We start from the raw sequence: 26,361 nt of genomic DNA, 5'->3' as shown, positions 1-26,361 counted from the left end.
AACGACACTTGGCTCCAGGCAGGTCTCCCTCATGCATAACTTTCTGCTTCTTAATTCAGATAAAACTGAGGTTATTGTACTCGGCCCTGAAAAGCTTAGAAATATGGTATCTAACCAGATTCTTACTCTGGATGGCATTACCTTGGCCTCCAGTAACGCTGTGAGGAACCTTGGAGTCATTTTTGACCAGGACATGTCCTTCAACGCACATATTAAACAAATATGTAAGACTGCTTTCTTCCATTTGCGCAACATCTCTAAAATTAGAAATATCCTGTCTCAGAGTGACGCTGAAAAACTAGTTCATGCATTTATTACTTCCAGGCTGGACGACTGTAATTCATTATTATCAGGATGTCCAAAAAACTCCCTGAAAAGCCTTCAGCTAATCCAAAATGCTGCAGCAAGAGTCCTGACAGGGACTAGAAAGAGAGAGCAGATTTCTCCTGTTTTGGCTTCCCTTCATTGGCTTCCTGTTAAATCCAGAATTGAATTCAAAATCCTGCTCCTCACATACAAGGTCTTAAATAATCAGGCCCCATCTTATCTTAATGACCTTGTAGTACCATATCACCCTATTAGAGCGCTTCGCTCTCGCTCTGCAGGCCTACTTGTTGTTCCTAGAGTATTTAAAAGTAGAATGGGAGGCAGAGCCTTCAGTTTTCAGGCCCCTCTTCTGTGGAACCAGCTTCCAGTTCGGATTCGGGAGACAGACACTATCTCTACTTTTAAGATTAGGCTTAAAACTTTCCTTTTTGCTAAAGCATATAGTTAGGGCTGGACCAGGTGACCCTGAATCCTCCCTTAGTTATGCTGCAATAGACGTAGGCTGCCGGGGGATTCCCATGATGCATTGAGTTTGTCCTTTCCAGTCACCTTTCTCACTCACTATGTGTTAACAGACCTCTCTGCATTGAATCATATCTGTTATTAGCCTCTGTCTCTCTTCCACAGCATGTCTTCATCCTGTCTTCCTTCTCTCACCCCAACCAGCAGATGGCCCCGCCCCTCCCTGAGCTTGGTTCTGCTGGAGGTTTCTTCCTGTAAAAAGGGAGTTTTTCCTTCCCACTGTCGCCAAAGTGCTTGCTCATAGGGGGTCATATGATTGTTGGGTTTTTCTCTGTATCTATGAAGCGCCTTGAGGCGACTTTTGTTGTGATTTGGCGCTATATAAATAAAATTGAATTGAATTGTATTGAATGAGTAACAAGAAGAACTTTGCCTACTTTGTGTCTTGCTTGCTGTGTAATTATATTGTCTTCAACGTTCCAGCGAATAGGTTCAAGCTACAAACCTATCACCCACCCACACAGACACATCTCCTCTCTGGAGCTTAACTTCTGCTTCATCTCCGCCTCTTTTCTTCATCCTCCACCTCTCTTTTCTCTTCTTCAGTGTTCTGCAGCCACAGAGTCTCACAGCCGTTAGCACGCCCATACCTGAGCAGCTAGCATTACCCAGCATGCCGTGCAGCAGTGTCAGTTTGTAAATGTGCAAGAATTCCTGCTCCAAACTGTTTCACAGAGTGCTGTGTGCCGTGACCTTTGACCTGCTAAAGACAGTCAGCTGTGGATTATTCATTGTTGTGTCTGATACTTAGAACTGTGAGGAAGAAGCTACACAGTTAATCAGGGTCCCCTCTCTCTGAATCAGGAAAGGTGGGCAGGCCGCGTGTGGGCCGCGGGCCATACGTTGAGTATCACTGTTTGAAATGTGAACATTGTTCTGCTGCAGTCAATGGACTAAACCAGAGAAGAAGAAAACAGACTTTACCATGAAGATCCTCAGTGTGGATCAGTATAATATCAGCCTGATGTCTGCAGTTTAGTGTCAGCACAACTTTCACATCATATTCATCTCAGCACAACTAAAACATGCTGACTGACCCCAGAGTTTCAAATCGACATCGTGGATTCTCCAGGAAACCACACAGATGCTTCACTCCTGAATCCTTCAGGTTGCTGTAGGTTCCACTCAGGTCCACCTCTGTGGGATACGAGGGGTTGGACTTCAGTGCTGCTGCCAGATAATCACAGCTGATCTCTGACAAACCACAGCTCTTCAATCTGTATAAAGAATGAAAGATGTAAGTTTATTAGACAAAGTGCTTGACATCATTCAGTGTTTCATCATCTGTTCAGAGCTGAAGAAGGTTCAGAATGTAGAAGTTTAGAAAATGGAAACTCCAAACAGCTGAAGCCAACAGGAAGCAGCTTCAAACAAACACAACAAGAGAAAAAACTCTGAATGTTTCACATTAAAGTCGTACATTTCTCATAAAAACAGGACAAAGACTTGAAAAAGTCGTGTTTTTCCTTCCAGGAACCACATGGCTTCACTTTTAAAGGTGAAGTGTGACAGAAATGGACATATTTGAAGTCCAACACCTTTTTCCAGTCACATTATTAAAGCAGACAAACTACAAGCTCATTTTCATTCCAACAAGTCATCTTCTGACCTGGACTAACAACACTGGTCTCTATGTGCAGCTGGCTGTGAGACCAGTGCTCAGGGAGCGTCTACAAAGTGCAACACTGAAAGAACATCACACACTCATTTTCTTCCAGCACTTTCACACAATCATCTACTGTCATCATTCATGTTCCTGCTCCTCTGGATTCACACGGAGCCTCTGCTCATGCCGTTGCCATGGTGAATCATAGTATGTGGCTCCATAACTCAGACTGAGCATGCTCAGAGCTGATTGGCCTTACTCTGATCAGCTGATCTAGAAGAGAAAACTCTGCTATATGTACATTATGACATCTACACCTGAATCACAACACTCACACAAATATATCAACTGTGTTTAATATTTTGGCATGTAGATCATTTATGTGCTTCAGCTCTTCTTACATTTTACCACCAACATGTTTCAAAAGGAGCAGCTTTTACTTTGAAGGCCAGCTGTCTGTGTTTCCTGTTTTCATTGTTGGATAATGAAATAAGTCGATGCTTCAGTGCTTTGAATTGTTACACAAAGCAAAGTTTTCTCGTTGTTCAGGCAGAATCGAGCGTTGAAGAATGAATTCACACGTCAATAAACATTTTCATCAGCACAAGCAGGACAATGAAAGCAGGAAATACCCCAAACTGCCATTTCTCATTCTACAACTTCAACAACTGCACATGAATTATACTTCATACACAGACCCACAGTCTCTGATTGCTCTGAAATCTCACTGACAGCCAATAGAAATAAAGAAAAGTCCAGACTGACAGTCTCTGTGGGGTTAGGCAGTGAACTGCTCACGCTGCGTTCAAGTGCATTGCAAACTATTGGAATTGGATCCAACTTTGTGAAGCAGATTTCTTCTCAGCTGCTGTTTTGAACATTTCCTCATGAACTGTATTAAACTCTGTAAATGAACTGAGAACTATTTCTACATTTGAAACTATGGATTCATTTTCCCGTTCACTTCTGTACGTTAGTGTATAAATGAATGTTAGACTGGGCTCCATGGAAACACTTGGACTGGTCTCAGCTGCCTTCTTTCTGTAGTCCTTTCTCTTCTCCAGCTTCTGTTTGAAATCCTCTCACAGAGCCTGAAACCTGCTTTGCTGTCATGTTTGGGCCTGTGTTCCTCTGCTTTAACACAAACCTCACCACAGCAGCTGTGTGGGTCGTCTCTGTAGCAGCCAGATCAGCTTCTGATACATGAACATCATCACAGCTCCTAACTTCACCTTTATTAGCTTTGACATTCATGTCTTTCTTTTCTCTGTCTGTTTCCACACAAGCTCAAAGTCTCTGCAGCCTGTTTTTATCTGCTATCATCAGATCTCCAACAGCCTCATTCACATCCCTCACACACTCTACAGCCTCACCAGTACTGACTTCATCTTCACTGACTGATGGAGCACAACATGAACCTGTGGAGGCTGAAAAGCTGTCCTGTCAAACATCTCCCCATCACCACTCCACTTCTGTCAGCCTTTAAATGAACGCTGCTCAAGTCTGTAACTTCTATTTGGAGCCAAGAGGAAAAACTGTTGTTCAGTCGTTTGGAAAGACACAATATTTCTGAAAGCACTCAAACTTCTTCACATTTGTCTTCAGACACATCCTGAACATTTAGGAACTAAAGAAAGTTTCAAACATCAATCAAAGATCTGAAATATAGAAAAACAACAACAGCTGCAGTCAGTGAACTCACCTCAGAGTCTCCAGTCGACAGTTTGGATTCTCCAGTCCAGCACACAGAAGCTTCACTGCTGAATCCTGCAGCTTGTTCTCACTCATGTCCAGTTCTGTCAGATGGGAGGGGATGGACTTCAGAGCCGAGGCCACAACTTCACAATGAGTCCCTGAGAGTCCACAGTCAGCCAGTCTGTGATCATAGAAAATACAAAATGTGTTATTATAAAAGCAGAAAGTCTGCATTATAAACACAGACTGAATGTATATGAAGACAAAACAGAGTGAGGTCATAATCTGATGAACATCTGCTCTTCACATCTGTGCTTCAGCTCCTCTTACTGTGTTTGACATGACACAACGATTGAGTCTCTCTCAGACCTGCAGACTTTTAATGAGAATCTTTGTTTGGCTTTAATCTGCAGATGAAGGAGGAAGATGGTGTCACATTTAGGCTTCCATAATGTCCACAGTCTGTCACTGAGATCTGATCCAGAGTCAGAGTGAAGACACACATGTGGACTGTTTCCTGTCTTGAATCTAGAACATTTTGAATGAGCTCAGCTCAGTGAAGAGTTCCAGCTGGAAGGACGATCTCTGTTTGCTACCTGCTGCTGTCAGGTACGACTGTTCACGTCCACACGCAGGAAAAATCTGCTGACTGTCACCAAACAGAGCAGAAATGTCATCACTGGACAATAATGATGAATGAACTCAGAGCTGCTGATATCACATCTGATTTCAGGGAAACAAAACTAAAAAGGGACAAATAGAAACAACCATCATGACTCTGTTTGACCTTCAGATCAGAAACTATGGTTCAGAACAGCAGCAGGATTTCAGGCACTGTCACATCCTCAACATCCATATTCCAAATGCTCTTCCTGACAGGACACTCTTTGTTCCCACTCAGGGAGTTTCCATGTGTACAAATCATTTCTGAATCTCAGTAGACTGGGAGGTTTTTCCATCTCATGAATCTCTTTCCTAACATCAAACTAGATAAATCAAACAAAGGAACTGGAGTCTGTCTAATTTCTGACCCCAGTAAAGTTTGTACTGGGATACCCCGACATACTCTCTCTCCATCTGCTCCCACAGCCTCATATTCACAGCTGGCCCTTCTCTCAGCATCCACACTCAGGGTGGGGGCGGGGTCAACCCCAGTCAAAACCATTGCTTTGGCCTTATGGCCATTTTATTAGTGTGCGTTTCTCAGTAACAAGCAGGACTACGCACAGGTGTTTGGACATGTGTGGACCCGACCTACACTTAAACTTCTTAAATCCTCTGTTTCTGTGTCACCAGCTACACTTTTAATATTAATGTATTCACTCCGACATTTTTGGGGAGCGGTCAGAGCTCGTACACTGCAGACAAACATGTCTCCCAGCACACAGCTGACTGTCAACTCTCTGAGATTGGATATGATTCATTTAGATTATATCTGTAAGGTGAAGTTTATCTCGGTGTTTATTTGTTCCTGAGGAAGTCAGCTCGGCTCAGATTAAACTTTAATAACTGAACAATTTCAATGAACCTTAACGCCTCCCTGGAGCATATATGGAACTGAATCAGTCACTTTTCTTTATTTCCTGATGTTCATATGTGACATACATGTTTTAACCATTAATTTGGAATTAAACTGACATTTAATATATTTTAAGGAGGAAAGAGAAATTTCACCAGAGGATGTTGATGCTGTTCATGGAGACTGAAGACAGAATGATTTATCTGTCTTAATATTTCTGCTGCTCTTTCCTCTGGTGCAAAAATATATTAACTGTTGGTTTTAATTCAAAATCAATGGTTAAAATGTTAAAATACCAACAAACTTGTGGCGTTAGTGTTGATATTCTGTGAGTTACTTAAAGAGATCACACAGGTACAGGACATATTTTATGTTTAAGTTTATGCATGTTTGTGGTGTGATGTGCATGTAGTGGGCTGTTATGTTGTAAACTGTGTGGATGTGTTTGGGAACAGAAAGATTATTTTACTGCATAAAACGGCGCTGATCAGCTGTTTCTGCCGCTGACACACTCGGCCGGTGAACCACCTGACTCACACAGGCTCTCCTCCTCCACAGTCCTCGTTTATGAAGAGCTTTACAAACACAACATCACGGCTAACAGCTGGATTCTCCCGTTTCAGTGCCAAACAGCCACTTCCTGCTACAGACAGTAAAGTGGACAGTTCGGCGCTAAACATGTTTTTAAAACTTTAAGCTCTTATTTGTTAAAGCCAGCTTCACAGACAGATCTGTGTCAGTGTTTTAGAGCAGGGCTCAGTGGTGTAAACCAGCCTTTATATGTGTTTCATCTCCATTTTTACATTAAACTGAACCAAAACACTGAAATCTGGGACTCTCCACTTTTTGGTTTTAGAAGTGAAGAAGCTGAATGTTCGGATTAAACATCTTCAAGAAACTTAAAGCAGTGCACTCGCTTTTCTTTCTAAGCGGCCTTTCTTAGATCACCTGATATAACCTGAGTAAATTATGTCGAGTGTCAGCGGGGTTTGAAAACTCTGCAGCATGACCCGGGTGTTGCTGGTGGCATCATGAGCTTAGACCCCTCAGTCAGCTCGGTCTGAAGTCATCGCAGCACTAACAGGCACAAATAGGCTCTAACGTGACAAACTGACCCGACATTTAAAGAGTGCCCACTACAGTCTCAGCTAAAACATATTAAAATGTGCAACGCCAAGGACTGTACACTGGACTCCATTTCAGTGCAAAATAATAAAACAAAGTAAATCCATCCAATCTCCTCTGCCTGTCCTTATCATCAATAAAAACAATTAATAAAACAGAAAATCATAGAAACAGTCATCTTTGTTATTGCATCATCACACATCAGTTCCCAGTAACTAGTCAGAATGAGACGTTGTTTTCATCTTTCTCACACTCATCTCACTCCCCGGTCACAACAGGTGGTGACTTTAACAGGTGTTACAACCTGGCTCAAAGCTGCAAAAGAGGGCGGAGACTGAAAACAGAGACTGGTTTCATTTTGAAGTTCTTAATAACCTCGGCTAAAGATGACACCAGACAGCGTGACAGGGTCTGACAACGAGTGGTGGCGTCGTCCTAGCCGACCTCGGCAGTTATTCACACGCCATGACCAAAAACTCCTGCAGTGTCACAGCAGACAGAGGAGGAGTCACAGAGGAGCGTAACAGCTGTGACAGATGCAACAGGAGGACGAGCTCCACCAGTAAACACACTGAAGACAGGAAAGCAGTCACGAGTGATGTTGGTCCTGTTTTTATCTCCACTAAAACCTCTCTAACGTCACATGTAACAGAACACAGACACTTCTGATTATCAGGGACCACGACCCACATCTTTGCCTCACTATGTTTATAAGAAGAGACTGAAAATAATGATTCTCCCAACACATCACCAACACTTTTATGGCAAACAGATAATAGTGAGTGAAAAGAGGTCAACTGTTTCATATGCAGTTATCAGGGTAAATACATTTAAACCAAAGACACTGGAAGAGTAAAGGAAAGGAACTGAAGGTGACAATTCAAGAAGCTCAACAGAAGTCAAATGTAACATGATCAAGATTCCCTGTTAAAAACAGATATGTATAGTATAATAGTAGACTACACTAATAATAGTGTATAGTATAGTAGTATACTATATGAAGTCTACACCGCCACGTCCTTAAAATTCAGCGAAATTAAGGACGCATTTGAGGGCCGCATTTCGAGCAGCGACCTTCGTCGCGTCGCTGTGACGTAATCGGCCTTAAAATGCGGCCTTTAAGGCTGCAGACCCTGAATTGGGATACAGCCAGAGTCTGGTCTCTGTTTTCACAGAGGATGTGGTTCTGTTGGCTTCATCAGGTGATGGCCTGCAGCTCACAGTGGAGCTGTTCTCAGCAGAGTGTGAAGCCGTGTGAATGAGGATCAGCATCATGGTCCTCAGCTGGGAAAGGGTGGAGTGCCCACTCTGGGTCAGAGACGTTCCTGCCCCAGGTGGAGGAGTCTGAGTATCTCAGGGTCGTGTAAAGAAGGGGGAGGGGAGCAGGAATCAACAGACAGACCGTTGCTGCGGTAACAGTGAGGTAGACGATGTACCGGTCTGTCGTGGTGAAGAGAGAGAGCTGAGCGTGACAGCGAAGCTCTCAATTTACCGGTCGATCTACGTCCCTGCCCTCACCTATGGTCACGAGCTGTGGGCAGTGACTGGAAGAACCAGATCGTGGTTACAAGTGGGGCAAATAAATTTTCTCTGAAGGGTAGCTGGTGTCTCCCTTGGAGACGGGGTGAGGAGAATCCCCTTCACAAAAACTAATCAAGTGAACAAGACTCTCCAGGAGGTAAACATTTAAATATCCAAGTCCACCATAAAGAGAAAACTGCATGAAGGGAAACACAGATGGTGCATTACAATTCATTGCATGTGTTTTACATTAAGAATGGAGGATATACCGTCCACTTTCACTCTGTCTTTAGCAGCAAGTGGCTCTTTGTTGTTTGGCTAGCTGCACTGAAACAGGAGAATCCAGCTGTTAGCCGTAATGTTGGTGTTTGTAAAGCACTTTATAACCAAGGACTGTGTTTTTAATTTAAACATTAAACTATTAACCGACACTGATCAATGATGTAATGATCACATCTGGACTCACCGAGCCTTTCTGCAGTTCCTCACAGCTGGAATCAGTCTCAGTCGTCCCTCCTTTGAAGCTTTGTACTTCTGCAGGTCAAACTCATCCAGAACCTCCTCTGACATCTGCAGCATGAAGGCCAGAGCTGAGCAGTGGATCTCAGAGAGTTTCTTTGACCTTTGCTTTGACTTCAGGAACTCTTGGATCTCCTGATGTACTGAGAGGTCGTTCATCTCCATCAGACAGTGGAAGATGTTGATGCTTCTGTCAGGAGAGGATTTAAACTTCTTGTTATTCTTCAGGTTCTTGATGACTCTCTGGATGGTTTCTGGACTGTTCTCTGTCTGACCCAGCAGACCTCCTAAGAGTCTCTGGTTGGACTCCAGACAGAGGCCATGAAGGAAGCGGACAAACAGGTCCAGGTGGCCATTTTTACTCTGGAGGGAGTTCTCCATGGCTCGTTTAAGGAAATCATCCAGAGATGACTCGTTGTATTTTTTTCCCAGGAAGTCCTTCAGCACCTCTGACTTCCTGTTGGTGAAACAGTGGAACATGTAGACTGCAGCCAGAAACTCCTGGATGCTCAGATGAACAAAGCAGTAGACTGGTTTCTGGAAGATCACACACTCTCTTTTGAAGATCTCTGTACAAACTCCTGAGTACACCGAGGCCTCAGTCACATCCAGACCACACTGCTCCAGGTCTTCTTGGTAGAACATGATGTTTCCTTTCTCCAGATGTTCAAACGCCAGCCTCCCCAGCTTCAGAAGAACTTCCCTGTCAGCCTCCGTCAGCTCCTGTGGACTCGTCTCATGTCCCTCGTGGTACTTGTTCTTCTTCCTCTTTGTCTGAACCAGCAGGAAGTGTGAGTACATGTCAGTCAGGGTCTTGGGCAGCTCTCCTCTCTGCTCTGTAGTCAACATGTGCTCCAGAACTGTAGCAGTGATCCAGCAGAAGACTGGGATTCTACACATGATGTGGAGGCTCCTGGATGTCTTCATGTGGGAGATGATTCTGCTGGACAGCTCTTCATCACTGAATCTCCTCCTGAAGTACTCCTCCTTCTGGGCGTCAGTGAAGCCTCGTACTTCTGTTAGCCTGTCAACACATGTAGGAGGGATCTGATTGGCCGCTGCAGGTCGGGAAGTTATCCAGACGAGAGCCGAGGGAAGCAGATTCCCCTGGATGAGGTTTGTCAGCAGCTGGCTGACTGATGACTTCTGTGTGACATCAGACAGCTGCTTCCTGTTGGTGAAATCCAATGAAAGTCTGCTTTCATCCAGGCCGTCAAAGATGAACAAAAGCTGAGAGACAGCCAGCTTCTCTGCTGTGACCTTCTGTAGTGTTGGATGGAAAACATGGAGCAGCTCCAGAAGACTGTACTGCTCCTCTCTGATCAGGTTCAGCTCCCTGAATGAAAGCAGAACCACCACACTGACATGTTGGTTCTCCAAGCCCTCTGCCCAGTCCAGAGTGAACTTCTGCACTGAGAAGGTTTTTCCAACACCAGCCACGCCGTTGGTCAGAACCACTCTGATGGGTCTCTGTTGGTCAGGTAAGGCTTTAAAGATGTCCTGGCACCTGATTGGAGTGTCATGGAGGGCGTCCATCTTGGAAGCTGTCTCCAGCTGCCTCACCTCATGTTGGCTATGAACCTCTTCACTCTGTCCCTCTGTGATGTAGAGCTCAGTGTAGATCCTGTTGAGGAGGGTTCTACTTCCTGTTTCATCACTTCCTTCAGTCACACGTTCACATCTCCTCCTCAGACTGATCTTATGTTCATCTAAAACCTCCTGCAGACCAACATCTGCTGAAAGAAAGAAAAACAGACAGAAAACTCTTCAATGTCTGAACAACAACAAGAAGTCCAGTTTTCAGAAATGAGTCCATCAGCAGACAGATGTTCAGTCTTACTTTGTACACAGCTGCTCTGACTGGCTGTCTGCAGTCCAGCTCTGCTTCTGGATCTTTCTCCACACTGGGGACAGGACCAGTCTCCTGATGAAGCAGACTGGTCCCAGTATGAGGAGATGCACTGTCTGCAGAACCAGTGTCCACAGCTGGTAGAGACTGGATCCTTCAGGACGTCCTGACACAAAGCACAGCAGGACAGCTGCTCCTCCTCACAGACACCACTCCTCTTCCTCCCTCTGTGAACACATTTCTTTATCACTAAAATCATTGACTGTCAGTGACAAACATCCAGATTTGATGACACTGTGCAGAAGCTCTGATGGTCACAGAGAAAAGTCAAAGTGGAGAAACTTGTGTTTGAGTTCAGAATCCAAGTTTCCTTTGCTGTTCCTGCCTGTCTTATTAAACACAGAGTGATCAGCCTACAAACTCCACAGTAAAAGCCTTCATCACAGAGCTGATTATGTCCTTCACTGGATGTACTGGAAGTTTGGGATCCATCACTCTGAACTGACCTTTGACCTCCTCTAAAAACTGTGGTGGAGCAGCGGTGTCACATTCAGAGCTTTCAGCTTTATTTTGAAAGAGTTCAGTCATCAGGAAGTGAACTTCTGGGTTCTGATTTCCTTTCTATTATTTTACAGAAGTGAAGAAGAAGAACTAAAAGCTTTGAAATGATCTGAGTGATATTTTTGAACATTGCCACCAAATTGAGTTCAGCCTCCAGCAGTAACTTTGTTTCATGATGCCTCCCTGATGATGTGATGTTTGATTACAAACCTGTTTATGTGTTAGACATTAATCACATGAACACAGGCAGAAAAAAGAAGCCAATGAAACAAATGACAGAAACGTGTTCATTCACTGCCATGATCCATATTTGATATGTACAGATGTTTGTAAAGAACACGTGTGCAGCGCTTTGTTCTGAGTATCTGCTGTCAGCACACAGTGCAGCAATAACTACAACCACACGTTTCTGTAGATCCTGAACATCAGCCTGGAGGAATCTGACCTCAGGTCTGCACACAGAGGAGCTTCACCTCTGGGATGATGCTGGCTTCAGCTCCTTCTACAATCAGGCAGAAGCTTCTGCACCATCAGGACACAAACAGAGAGGAGCTTCTATCCTCAGACCATCCAAGTCCTAAATCAGAACATGCTCCCCTCATAGCATCACCATCAGGGTTTAAACAGGACCTTACATCATGTTCTTGTCTCACTGTCATATTTCAGATCATACCTGATTCATTATGACGTCACACGCTGCTACACTGATCCTGCTGCTTCATTACTGCTGATATTACTCTGCTCACTCTGTTCAGTTACTCTGTTTACATCACTTTGCTCATTTGCTTTGTTCTGCTTGCACTGCTCTGTCAGTACATGCTGTGCTAATGTGGCACAAAGCACTTTAACATTACATCTGCACAATGTTTCATTATTTCATTTAATGATCGTTTATAATGTTTTGTCCAGTCACAGGAGCAGCTCAGCACATTTCACTGTGTTGTACGTGTATGACGATGCCTGTGACAAATAAACAGCCTCGGACTCTTCAATCTTCTGCATTTCTTTGGAGATCAGCTCAGTGGCCTGTTGAGACCATCTTTCTATTTCTGATGACTCAGTTCAGATTATTATCCTGATACTTTCTTTTAAAATGTGATGAAATCATTTATCTGATGTTCTGACACAAATACACCAAAACAATCCCAAACAGCACAAACCACCACGTTACACACAGTGTAATAAAAATACAGGCAACTACAAATAAAAACACTTTAAAATATAAACTAAAATTACAAAGTGGTCACAGAATTTCAAACACCCATAAATGAGTCAGCAGCTCTCTTACATGGTCAGCTGGGCTCCATGATTGAAGAACATTGTTGCTGCAGGTTCATGACTGAAGTTTACAGGTTTGTCTTTGGACCAGTCACTCCTCACAGACACACAGCTGGATACTGGAGACTGTGACCTCTGACCTCTGCAAACACAACCACATTGCATTCATTTCACATCAATTAGTACACCACAAAAGGCATGCAAGAAACACAGTATGAAGGCAAACTTCTGGCTTCAATAACATTCAACAGGTCAGGTGGAAACTTTTCTCAGATTTGATTCATGTTTTTATAGAACGATCCAGCTAAAAAAAATATACCATTAGGTCAGGGGTCAGCAACCTTCAGGACCCAAAGAGCCATTTGGAGCCAGTTTCCACGCAAAAGAAAACACTGGGAGCCACAAATACTTTTTGACATCTAGAATGAAGATAACACTGTATATACTGTTTTTTACCTTTATGCTTTGTGTGAACAACTAAGGTGTGTTGCTTATGAAATCCATGAAGTGCTACAGAGAAAATTACATGTTATTTATGTAATGAACACATTTGAACTCTTACAGAAATATAACCAAAGGAAAGACACCCAGCTGAACTAAAATGATGTAGCAAACAAAAACTGCTGTGAGCCGCCACCCTTATATCTCCTTTGGGCTTTTGGAGCCTTGACCTGACTTTTAAAAAACAATTGGAAAAAAAAGCTCTATGCTGCTGAAAGATGAAAAATAGATATTTGCAAAATTCTGCCTAAATATGTATTTTACCTGGTTAATGTGTGTGGCGGGGCGTGGTCTGCAGCGGCGAGGTGGACGCACCTGAGCGGCAATCACGCCTCGCCGCCTTAACGTCTGTGCTGTTGTGTTGGTGTGTGTCGGGCTGTGAGCTGCAAAGCTACAGCCGGCTGTGTGCGTATAGCAACCGTGTGCAAAAAGTGGTCAATAAAGAGAAGCTGAAAAGCGTGTTCATGCAAACATCGTCGGGTCTGCCGTGATATGTTTACAACGGGACTTCTGCTCCTGAACCTCTGCGCACAGCGTCTGCAGGTCGGGGCTGTACGAAGTCACTTTCATCTTTACAGGACTGTAAGCTGTCGTCTGTGAGGCGTGAGCGGTGTTTGTTTTTAACGTAGTTCACGGTGGAGAACAGCTGCTGACATAATGTGGATCCGAAGATCCATAATTGGCCTTCCTGGGGTTGAAAGTCTCGATAAATGCACGGCGTTTCGGCGGGTACACCGGCTTCCACGAGTGTGACGCTTATTTGAACGATGAAAAAATAATAAAATATAATTTTCTTTTTATATTTCAATATCACAATAATCTTCCAATTTAGAACTACAAGTTAAAAAAGAACATAAATAAAATACACTTCAGCTAAATACTTCTAATTTATTTTCCCAAACCACGAGGAGCCGCACTGTAAGGACTAAAGAGCCGCAGGTTGCCGACCCCTGCATTAGTGTTAGTCAATGTTGCAACTGAACTGAAAAACAAAAGATTTTGGTCAGGTCCAAAGAAACAAAGTCACTATTAATACAACACAACCCCCCCAAAAAGAGCCATGTAGACCCCGGGCTCTATGGGTCTTGTGCTCGGAGCTTGTTCCTGTGCTGCCATGATTAGTGCCTCTGTGCTGTCTTTCAGTCCAGCTTTGTTCAGCCACTGGTAGGATTTCTGGATGTCAGCCACTTCCTCTGCCTGCTGGTGGTGCAAACTGTGTCGTTCTGAGTTTCATTGGACGTCTTTGTCCAAAGCACCAGACAAAGGGCAAAGTAGATGCATTTGCATCAGCAGGAAAATACACCCCAAACTAGCATCATCATTATACAACTTTAACAACTGCCACTAAATGATACTTCATACACAGACCAGTGTTAGGTTAAGTTATGATGTCACTGGCAGAACATTTATAGAAAAAACTTTTGAACTCTGAGTCAGCAGCTCTCTTACATGGTCAGCTGAGCTCCATGATTGAAGTTCACTGTTGCTGCAGGTTCATCACTGAAGACTGGAGGTTTGTTTTTGGACCAGTCACTCCTCACAGACACACAGCTGGATACTGGAGACTGTGACCTCTGACCTCTGCAAACACAAACATCAATAACTGATCAGTTCTCTCTGACAGCCATATGATCAGCTGATCCCTCTGTGATATTGTGTCTGCCTCATAACGCTGACAGGTCAGCCAATCATCAGCCAGTTTTTTCTGTCTCTGAATGAACTCAGTTTGTTCTCAGCTCTTCTCTCTGATTCTGCTGCACTGACTTCACTTAAACTTACAGAGTTCAGATCTTAGCAAGAAAACAAGTCAATAAAAATCAAACTCAGATCAAACAGTTTGAACCAATCACAGATCAATGATTCTGTCATGGTTATGTTGAAATGACTAATAAAGTTAGTAGTGTTCTTACATTATTGCTGCAGGTCCATGACTGTAAGGTGGAGGTGTTTGTGTAACCCCGTCACTCCTCACAGACACACAGCTGGATGCTGCTCCGTCCTCTTCCTCCATCTTCTTGATGTCAGGGTGGAGTTAGTCTGAGAGGTAAACACACACACTCAGAGGTGCTGTTGTGCTGGAAGCATCACACTGACGGCTTTCTAATGTTGGAGCTTTGGCCCTAAAGTCCAAACCAGTTATTTTAGAGGCTCAAAGTCTTTAAAAAACACCAAAACCATCACATTATTTAATAAGTACATGATCAGGTGGATGAAGGAACTCCGTGTGTTTGGGATCATCATCATGGTGAGGAGCCCACATGTTACGGCTCCTTTGGAGAGAAGCTGAGGATCACTGCAGGAAGTGAGCTCATGAAACCAAACTGCTGTTTGTGAGCAGGATGACTCTGTTATTGGACCTGCTCTGTGTTCTACATATGATCAATACTTCAAATATCTGTAAACATCTCATCTTATATTTGTTGCACTTGGTCACATCTGTCTTTAAAAATAGATTTTTAATGTCACTGAGAGTTCTTTTCTACCTTTATTGATTTATTTTGGAATAAATTAAATATAAAAGGTGCCAAAAACTGCCTGCAGCTTCTGCTCTGTGACAGGAAACTACTGTCAGGCTCAAAACGACTTCAGATTATTCATCACAGAGTGTTTATGGATCACAGGACACGTTACAGTTTTACAGCCTCACGGACATAAAACTCTTAAAGTTTGTTTCTGAAGGGATTTTCAGATCAGACCTGATGTTTCTGCCTACAGCCTGTTTACCGATATAATCAATATCAGACATCAGAGCAACAGAAACCTCGGTGATCAGGACGCCGGGACTGAGAACAGGAAGTGGCTCAAACGTCGCACTTTCATAAAGTCAGCCTGAACTCCACTCACCGAGTTTCTGTCGCCATTTTAGTTTTAAAACCCGTCGTGATAAGGGCGGGTCTTACTGTGAACCTGCGCGCTCATTGGCTAATAACTTGAGATTGACAAGTCGTTATCCAATGAGCGCGCGGCTTCTCCCAACATAAAGTAGTTTCCTTTGAAAAACCAAAGTCTGATTATTTTTGCCTCCACTGACGGAGCCTGTTGTTCCCGCCACAGAGACACAGTAATGTCAGAGCGGTGTTAACACTCACCTGCCTCAGCACAGCTCTCACTCTCCTCCTGCTCTCTCAGCTAAACTCACTTCCTCTCTACTTACAGGAAACCAGCGCTCAGAGGAGCCGACCGGCCTCACGTTTCACCCACAGACACGAACAGCGTGGAATTATTTTATGTCATAAGAAGAAACATATTCATGTTAACACTCACCTGCCTCAGCTCCACCTTCCTCCTCCTGCTGCTCTGAACGGAGGATCAACACTTTCACTTTCACTGCTCCTCCCTAAACACAGAGGATGCTGGGACTTGTAGTTTTTACCTTGTGTGATATTTATGGCTGTGACACTAAATCACAGCATGAAAACTTCCTGCAAACATGTCACAGGCGATAAAAGTTTCACATTAAAGGTGAAGTTATTTTTCTGTCTCATGTTCAATAAACAGTGAGCTGGGAAAACTGAAGAACAGACTTCAGACGTTCCCTGCAGAGTTTCTGCTGCTCGGTCGTCTGCATGTTGCTGAGACTGAGCTGATGATGAAGCTGTGATGGGTTTATGGCACGTTTGGTTCTGGAGAAGAGTTTTACTGCCGGTGCAGGTGAAATGATCAGAGGTTACAGCCTCTGGTTAAAGTGGAGGCAGCGATCAGGACAGCTGAGCAGCAGAGGTCTCGAGGGTCCTAAAGTGTAAAAGCATCAGAATCAGAATCAGAAAGGGTTTTATTGCCAAATGTTGAGCAGGTTTACAACATTAGGAAATTGCTGCGGTGCTTCAGTGCAAACATACTGTCATAAATTACGCTTAAATAGACATGAAAATAAAAATAAGAATAAGAATTAAAAGTGCTAAGTAGATAGATATATACATGATATATACATGAGTGCAGGTGGTGATCAGTGCCAAACATGGAATGATGCAGTGAACACAGCATAGGGTGTTAGTGGTGGGAACAGTCATACGGTTATTGTTCATGAGTCCAACAGCAGAGGGGAAGAAACTGTTCTTATGGCGAGAGGTTCTGGTGCGAATGGACCGGAGCCTCCTGCCTGAGGGGAGCAGGTCAAACAGACTGTGTCCAGGGTGAGAAGGGTCAGCTGAGATCCGAGCTGCACGCCCCAGTGTCCTGGAGGTGTACAGGTCCTGCAGAGATGGGAGTCTGCAGCCAATCACCTTCTCAGCAGAGCGCACAACACGCTGCAGTCTCTGTTTGTCCCTGACAGTGGCTCCAGCGTACCACACAGTGATGGAGGAGGTGAGGATGGACTCGATGATTGCAGTGTAGAATTGCATCATCGTCCGTGTTGGCAGGTTGAATTTCTTCAGCTGCCTCAGGAAGTACATCCTCTGCTGGGCTTTCTTAATGACGGAGGTGATGGTGGGCTCCCACTTCAGGTCCTGGGTGATGGTGGTACCCAGGAAGCGGAATGAGTCCACAGAGGTGATGGGGGTGTCAGTCAGGATGATGGGGGGGAGTGGAGCTGTGTGCGTCCTGAAGTCCACAATAATCTCCACTGTCTTCTGGGCATTCAGCACCAGGTTGTTGTGGCTGCACCAGGACACCAGACGTTCAACCTCCCTCCTGTAGGCAGACTCATCCCCGTCCGAGATGAGTCCAATAACGGTGGTGTCATCAGTGTTAGTAACACAAAGATCACAGAATGGGATCATCCACACAACACTAACATCTAAATCCACGGCAGGAACTCTTCCAGTGTCCTGAAAAATCTGTGTGCACGATGCTGAGATTAAAATCTGTCTGCTCATCTTAATGCAATATTTACTAAAGTCTGGTAGAAGTTTTACTGATTTCCAGTCCACTTAGCAGACGTGTGGATAGGTGGTGGGTTGTAGAGCAGACTGAAAGCTTTAAGTTCATCCTCTGATTAAAAACTCAGACCCACAGATACAGGAAGTATAACCCTGGTGTAAGACAGGAAACGGCAACACGGCAGCCATCTTTTTCCTCCCATGCTGACCAGTGTCCCAGCAGAAGCTGGGGTTTGTTAGATCCTGTTCGATCCAGAGGAAACAGGCTAAAAGAGTCGATCAGGGGGGGGCGACCGTGGCTCAGGGGGTTGGGAAGCGTATCTGTAACTGGAAGGTCGCCGGTTCGATCCCTGGGCTCTCTGTCCTGGTCGTTGTGTCCTTGGGCAAGACGCTTTACCCTACCGCCTACTGGTGTTGGCCAGAGGGGCCGATGGCGCGATATGGCAGCCTCGCTTCTGTCAGTCTGCCCCAGGGCAGCTGTGGCTACAACTGTAGCTTGCCTCCACCAGTGTGTGAATGTGAGAGTGACTGAATAGTGGCATTGTAAAGCGCTTTGGGTGCCTTGAAAAGCGCTATATAAATCCAATCCATTATTATTATCATGGTTTTATTATGTGCACGTTATGATTGAAGCTCTGGTTGTGTGTTAGAGACAGAACCTGCAGATTCCTCCACTCTGCCTCCTCCTCTGCAGGAATCAGCCTCTTGGCTGGTTTTATTCACCAACGTGAATAAAATCATCAAACTAATCCAAGTTCATTGTGAAATGCCTGAAAATGGAGGAATAAATCTGTCAGTTACCGTATAAAGTTTGAGTTTGTCAGTGTTTTACACGGAGACGGTCGTCAGATGTTGAATGTTTAGCATGAAAGTTCCACATCTGGAGAAACCTTCAAGATTAAAGCCAGTGAAAAGTGAAGAGTTTCTGCAGCAGCCGCACTTCCTGCAAATCTGTTCTTTCAAAATAAAGTGAAGAGTCTAAAATTCTATTCACGACAGGTTTAAAGGTGAAGGTGGTCACATGGTTTTAGTGGAATGCCTACGTGGGCGCGTCTGAGTGATTTTGATTCAGATTCGTGCAGCGTGGAGCAGTAAACACTTGTTTTTGTTCATCTGGACTCATGAAGGATTCCAGTTAGCACATTTCCAGCCAATGAAACGTAACTACAGATGAAGACAAACACATTTAAGCTGCCTGACTCTCGAGTGTGGGTGCGTGTTCCCATTTTCAGTCTGTTTTAGTTTTCAGTTTAGAGGAACGCTGCAAACTCACAAAAACTTCTTTCTTGTGAGGTTTTGTTGTCAGACTGATAAAAGCAGCAGCAGCTGGTGTTTGATGAGCAGACGTGTGTTTCCTGTTCTGTAATAATCAGCTTGTTACCATCACATGATGAACTCAGCCGTGACCAATGAGGCCGTCCTTGTGCGGTTCTCTGGCGCTGATTCTGACTGTGACCTTCACCTCTGCAGGGTCGCCTCTGCTCGTGGCTGAGCTCGTGTTTGTCAGGCTGACAAAATAAAAGCTTCTTCATTTCTGTGGCTGAAGAGGAGTCTGCTCTTCTTCACCAACAGGAAGTGAAACATTTCTCACTGATTCTGAAATCTTCACTTGTCTCACAAATTCACAGTAACACACACACACGGTTGTGTTTTCATATCCTTGTGGGGACATCTATTTGACATCATGCTCTCCTCAGCCTTTTACTCTAACCATTAAGACTGAATGCCTAACCCTGACCTGACTGTCCCTGACACTAAAACCACATTCTGAGTCTCAAAAATGTCTTCAAACTTGTGGGGACGGGCATTTTGGTCCCCACAAAGACATGTAAACATGCACACACACAGGTATTAATGACCTCAGAGGTTCATGTTTGGGGCTTTTAGCATCTTTGTGTGTCGCTCAGATTTAATTCACTCTTGTTTTGAGGTTTTGTGCCTTTTTGTTTCATTCTTTGTGCGTTTATTTTCTCTTTAAGCCTTTCAGGACTCGTGCTGTTGGCTTTTTCCTGGTGTGTTATTAGTATTTTTCATTTCTAAACTTATTGTAAAAGAAGGACCGATGGAACATTGATGTGAAAATAATGATCATTTAATGTTTTTGTCAATCACAGTGTAGGGACTAACGCGTTATTAAGTAACGTGTTACAGTAACTACGTTATTATTGTGGTAACGAGCACGGTAACTAGTTATTATGCTAAAATCAGGAACGCGTTAGTCGTTACTGGGATTTAGATAGGCTCGTTACTCGTTACTTCGTGTGGTGGCTATCGCGGAGCTTCCACAGATTCAGTAACATTAGCAAGTGGTGGAAGCCAGCAGGTGGAGGAGGGAAAGGGGGACGCAGAAGGAAAAGAGACCCGAGACGGCCGCCGGTCCAAGTGTGAACTGAACTTCAGGTAAGAAGTTATGACCTGCAGTCTCTCTGGGTCAGATATAAACCAAGTTTAGGTGGAGTTTATTTTTGTTATTCTGACTTTTTCCGTACTGCGTGCTAGCTAGCATGACAGAGTTTCTATACAGCTGGGTGGGTGCTATGAAGTTAATGATGTTGCACTTTATTTTGTTCATAAGTTATTAGAATTGCCAACCGTCTCATCTGGTATTCAGAGAAAATATTACGCATTTCTTATTGAGGTGAAAAGGAACAGTTAGTCCTGTAATTCAGCTACAATGAAAAAGGCACAAAGCTGGAGTTATTCTGTGTCTTTGCTGCACAGCTGCCTCTTCTTCTTTCATTCTCTCCCCCTCCCTCTCCCGTTTCTACTTCAATCATGAAAACTGATCAATGATCAGCTGATCGTCTCTCTTGTTTGTTTATCTCCCACTTTGCATCAGAAAGAGGAAACCAGCGGAGTTCACGTTAAACAACAGCAGCACGTTTAAGCTTGATCAGCTGTTGTTAGAATTTATTTAATATTAATTTCTAGTATCAGCTGATGTTTGCTGGAGCCACAGCTGCAAAAAAGCTGCTGGTCATGATGTCGGTTTGGTTATGTGGTGAGAGGGAAACATGAAGATGAAACCAGGAGATGTCCTTACTGAATCATCAGAGCTGAACAGGTGATGGAGGAACAGGTTTACCTTTTAGGTGACATGAATGAGTTGAAGGGAAGTTATGAACTGTTTCTGAGAGACAAATAACACCAGGATCCTTTTTTAGGTAGCTGACAGCTGGTAACTGTGCAGGGGCGGGTCTAGCAAAGTTTTGCCAGGGGGGCCAGGTAGGGCATTAACAGGGAGAGGGGGGCACAAGGAAATACTTTTCTTTCTTATTCTCATTTAAAATGTCTCGCTTTTAAAAAATAATTATCTGAATCTTACAACAAACGATTGATAGATTGATGCATATACACCATCAAGACAGTGAGCATCACTGTCACAACAGCGTTTGTTTTCATTCAAAGGCTTTAGGATTTTTGCTATAATGGTGGGCCGGTCTCTAGTCAAAATGCCCAGGCTGATTTTTTTGTCCCAGTCCAGCCCTGTATGCAGTTCATCTGCAGTCTGGTGTTACCTACATCTTCCTATTCAGAAGGCAGAATTTCCGAGTTCTGAGTACAATCGACAGCACCACGACTGCAGTTTTTGTGTTGGATGTAAAAGGCGCACATGATGCTGTGACGTAGGCTAGAATCATGGTGGCGGTCAACGGCGGTCCAGGCGTGGGATTTCTCTCGTGGAAATATGCACATTATCTTTTCCTTTCTATTGGTAGGTGGCACAGTGCACTTGTGGCAGGTAAGCAAGCTAGAAGACTGGCAAAGTTATGGAAGCAACACATTAACAAGAGAATTCTGAGTAAAACCAAAGTTACTTTCCCTAGTAACTAGTTACTTTGAAAGTAACGAGTAACTTGAAGTAACTGAGTTACTTTTGATAGAAGTAACTAGCAATGTAACTAAGTTACTCATTTAAAGTAACTTACCCAACACTGGTCAATCATTAAAAATAAATCCTGGTCTTTCATTTTGCTGCTGCATTGTTCACAGAAACACATATTTTCCTGTTTCTTTCTGTTTGTGTGTTTCTGCTTTTGCCTGTTTAGCGCTGCTGAGCAGGAAAACCCAGACGAACAAAAACCTCTTTTAAGTAAATGTTTGAGTCACTTTGGGTCTGAACTGTAAAAATCTGCAAACTGAAACAGATTTGAAGGCATCACAGGAACAGCCTCACATTCAAAACATGAAAGAGAGGACTTTTATTTTGAAACACTCAGGAAATGACAGAGAGAAAGTTTTTTAATTAAAACAAATTATTAGTTTATGCATTCTAAGTTCATACAACCACCAAAACTGTGATGATCCTCACATCAGCTTTACTGTGTGAGGTCCCATACAAAATCATTAATGTTACTATTATTATTATTATTATTATTATTATTATTATTATTAGAGACTTGCAGAGAGAAGAGGTGGAAACATTTTGATTTTCATAAATTTAACAGACTAAAAACCTACAAACATGTTTGGTGCTGAAGAAAAATGGAAAATATCAGAACATCAGAATAAAAAAGTGAAACCTGTGGGGAGGTCTGAGTGAGACACGGCAGAGCCCCACGGTGAGTGTCTGTCCGTGTCTGTGGAACAACAACGTTTGGATCACTTGCAGTCGCAGAGCAGCGCGGCGCCTCGCAGCGTCCAGTGCTCGGGCGGCTGCACGCTCCTCAGCTGCAGGGAGAAGATGAAGTTCAGGTCGGTGCGTCAAGGCTTCTTGTAGACGGGACACGAGTACAGGCTGACCGCCCCCCACATTCATTCGCACATTCACACCTAGTGACAATTTGGATTATCCAAATAACCTATCCCCACAAGCTTCATGTCTTTGGGCGGTGGGAGGAAGCCGGAGTACCCGGAGGGAACCCACGCAAACACGGGGAGAACAGTGGACCATTGATCAGAGGTCCATTGTGGTATCAATCAGACCACTGGTCTTTGATAATTATGATTGACATGGCAGCACTGAATGCACATGTGCTGTATCAAGCATGCACCGGGACGCAGGAAAGACGGTGGACTTCCTGGTGGAGCTTGCAAGAGAGCTGGCTCACTCTCATGTAGCTGGGAAGAAGGCAAGAAAAGAACAGTTGCTTCGGACACAACCCTCCACACCGAGCCCTGGAAAAAGAGCCATGTGTCAGGTCAAACACAAATGCAAGAACAATCATGCCACTGTGCGATGTGTTCACTGCTACAGATACACATGTGGTAAATGCAGACTACAGATACCGTGGCAGTGCCAGGATTGTGAGTGATTGCTGAAAATGTTGAAATGTACTCACTCACTTTTTATTATTATTTGTAAATATGTGTACAAATGGTTGGTTTTTTTGTACTGTTTTTATCAATAAATCTCAGCAACAAAGGAAATACACCCATGTGTGTTGATTTCTCCCTAAGATGGCAAACTGAAACACAAGTTTCCTTGTGGCTCAGGAAACTAACCACTCCAAGTTGGTGACTTTTGGAGATTTATTTTCCTGGATGATTGAGAATGCATCAAGACGAACACAAAAGGAAGTTCACCGCTTTTAGCAGCTCCCCCCCAGACAAACAAAGAGGCAGTTGGCAGTTAGAAATCAGCAATCATTCACACACCCCCACTCCCCTCCAGAATTCTCAGGTAACAACCTAATTTACATATGAATGACTAGCCAATTTAGCTTCCACTTGGCTGAAGCTAAAGCCTAGCTAAAAGCCTACCAGCCATTTGGCAACTCAGCCCATCACACGTCCACGTCTCTCCTTGTTTCGTCTTTTATTATGAAAGGGTTGTGTTTCCATGTTCAGTGTGTTTCATGTTGCTTCCCCTGTGGTGTCAGGTTCATTTGTGTCAGCTGTGTTTCCACTTCCCTCCTTTCTCTTCTGTGTATTTAAGTCCGCTGTCTTCCTCTGGGCAGTGTTGGTGCGTTTTCCTCCGTTCACGTTATTCCGGGTTTCAGGTTATCTCCTGATTCTGTTTAGGTCCATGTTCATGTTCATGTTTTTTCATCAGAGTTTCTCGCATGCACCTCCTCGGATTCATGTTCATGTTTTTCTTGTCATAGTTGTCATAGTCATACCGAGTTATTCCCAGGATAGGTTTTAGTTTTAGTTTCCGCTCCTGTTTGCTGGGCCTTGTTTTGTGTTCGTGTTTTTCAACCTAATAAATGGTTTGTTTTTTTTGTTAAGATTCAGTTCCATCTCTCCCTTGTCTGCTTCCGGGTTCATATTGCAATCACATCAGCCACAGTGACAATAAACTTATTTTGATTTTTAACTTTCTTTATTTTTTCAACAATATTATGTATATATAAACATTTTGCATCTTACAATATAAAGCCTGGATCCTGCACATATTGCACTTTGAACTTGAACTGTGTTGTCTGTTTATTGGAGATTGTACTACTTGAATTCATTATCCTGGTGATATAACACATTAATTCTCCATTTGGAATCAATATAGTATATAATACAGTATCTGTCTATCCATCTATATAGCTATTGAAGTGAACTGGAGTGAATGGAAGAGAATTAAATAATGGATTTCATGTTCATGTTTATCTATGTTGTAACAGTGACGGCTTGAGACATCTGTTTGGCACTATATGAAGAGAATTAAATAAAATTTAAATGAAAATGATATTAACTGTATTTATACATTTTATATTTTTGGATGAGACACTGTCAGTGTGCTGTTATATAACTCAGGTATTTTTAAGGCCTGACTGGTGGCATTGGTGCCCATTGCTTTACTGTGCTGTTGGATGTGTATGTGGGCTATCCCTTGTACCTGACATTTGATTGGGCATCACTGTGTTGCTATGGTATGATCCTGGTAGTTGTTGTTAATAAAACAATAACAAATTCAAATTCAAACATTGCTGCATTCTTCTGTCACTGAGGATTCCAAACCTGCACTCAGTCTCCTCATTACTTTGGTATTGAACAGACAAACTTTGGAGCTCCTGCAAACTTTATTCACAAACTGCAAATAATTTACACAAATCTGCGACTGACAACAAGCACAGAGACTTCAAACAATCACTGAAGTAAGGACTGAAAGATTTACTTTAAAACAATAATGATTAAGACCTTTTTCGTAAGGTTGTTTTCCCTTGATTGCCAGCTGTTACTGTTTTTATCTTCATATCTTTCATATTTGTCCACCTAAACAATGCTTTAATGATACAGTTTGAGAAGTTTGATATGAATTTATCCAACTGACTTGAAACTGAAACTGACAACTGTCCTGTAATCTTACACAGAGAAACCAAATCCTGCGTCTTTGCCTTGACAGACGCCTAAAATGGCTCGAGCTGTGGTAAGTTACCCTTCACTGTGTCTGTTTCTAAACATTAAATCGTGTGAATTTTTAAAGAAAAATCCAACAACAACAATAATAATATGTAACAGAGCAAAACGTCAGATGACTTAAATGTTCCTCTGCAACACAAAGTCAAAGTCTGCCTCCTCCACAGGCAAAGGAGAAGCTCCCACGCTCATCCAGTGCAGACCGTTGTGCTCTGGACAATGAAGTTCCCGCTTTCATGTTCCGACCTATCAGCGCACCTGCATGTGAGCTCCTAAGTCCAACACCTGCTGATGCCAGCTTTCAGTCGAAGGACACAGACAAGATCATGCATCCAGATTTGAAAAACGATCGTTCATCCCTGGATGATGAAGTGACATTTTTCATGTGTCCTAGCGATGTTCCTCTGCCTCCGAGACCTCCACCCACTGCAGAGTTAGGTCTCTGCAGAAAGCGCAGATATTCTACTGCTTTTTCTGTGGAGGATGAAGAGGAACATTTGATGCCCAAACGCATGAGGCTGATGTGTTGGGATGTCTCTAAGTCTCCAGCTGCTGAGAAGGAGTATGTTTGCTTTACGTGTCCTGAAGACAAGAGGTCTGAGTTACCTCTCAGCTCCCTCCAAGGCCATCCACCATCACAGGTCAATAATAATGACACTGACCAGTGTACCATTCTGCTACCTCCTGAAATCCCAGTGCCTCCACCCACTGCAGAGGTAGGTCTCTGCAGAAAGCGCAGATATTCTACTGCTTTTTCTGTGGAGGATGAAGAGGAACATTTGATGCCCAAACGCATGAGGCTGATGAGTTCTGATGTACCAGTTTCTTCAGTTCCTCCACCTGCTGATGCCAGCTTTCATGCAAAGGACACAGACAAGATCATTAATCCAGATTTGAAAAACGATCGTTCATCCCTGGATGATGACGTGATGTTTTTCATGTGTCCTAGCGATGTTCCTCTGCCTCCGAGACCTCCACCCACTGCAGAGGTAGGTCTCTGCAGAAAGCGCAGGTATTCTACTGCTTTTTCTGTTAATGATGAAGAGGAACATTTGATGCCCAAACGCATGAGGCTGATGAGTTGGGATGTCTCTAAGTCTCCAGCTGCTGAGAAGGAGTATGTTTGCTTTATGTGTCCTGAAGACAAGAGGTCTGAGTTACCTCTCAGCTCCCTCCAAGGCCATCCACCATCACAGGTCAATAATAATGACACTGACCAGTGTAC

At 43.6% G+C, this 26,361-nt stretch overlaps 1 protein-coding gene across 1 annotated transcript in view; it reads right to left on the bottom strand.

Annotated features, from left to right (window-relative positions):
- Window positions 1-16,602, bottom strand: part of LOC146642750 (NACHT, LRR and PYD domains-containing protein 12-like) — a 31,863-nt gene extending 15,261 nt beyond the window's left edge. The window contains exons 1-8 of the mRNA XM_085397189.1: window positions 16,113-16,602; window positions 14,934-15,060; window positions 14,473-14,604; window positions 12,533-12,664; window positions 10,675-10,910; window positions 8,782-10,570; window positions 4,158-4,331; window positions 1,887-2,066 (exon numbers count right to left, since the gene is read on the bottom strand). Of these exons, the coding sequence (XP_085253315.1) occupies window positions 1,887-2,066; window positions 4,158-4,331; window positions 8,782-10,570; window positions 10,675-10,910; window positions 12,533-12,664; window positions 14,473-14,604; window positions 14,934-15,034 (2,744 nt within the window). The 5' untranslated portion in view covers window positions 15,035-15,060; window positions 16,113-16,602. The remainder of the gene's footprint in view (window positions 1-1,886; window positions 2,067-4,157; window positions 4,332-8,781; window positions 10,571-10,674; window positions 10,911-12,532; window positions 12,665-14,472; window positions 14,605-14,933; window positions 15,061-16,112) is intronic.
- Between the last annotated feature and the right edge of the window lie 9,759 nt (window positions 16,603-26,361).

The sequence above is a fragment of the Rhamphochromis longiceps genome, linkage group LG23, assembly GCF_057381845.1.
Source record: "Rhamphochromis longiceps isolate RC_006_pf linkage group LG23, R_longiceps_female_GT1.1, whole genome shotgun sequence".
Classification (NCBI taxonomy): Eukaryota; Metazoa; Chordata; class Actinopteri; order Cichliformes; family Cichlidae; genus Rhamphochromis; species Rhamphochromis longiceps.
This window is presented reverse-complemented; position numbering and strand designations above follow the sequence as displayed.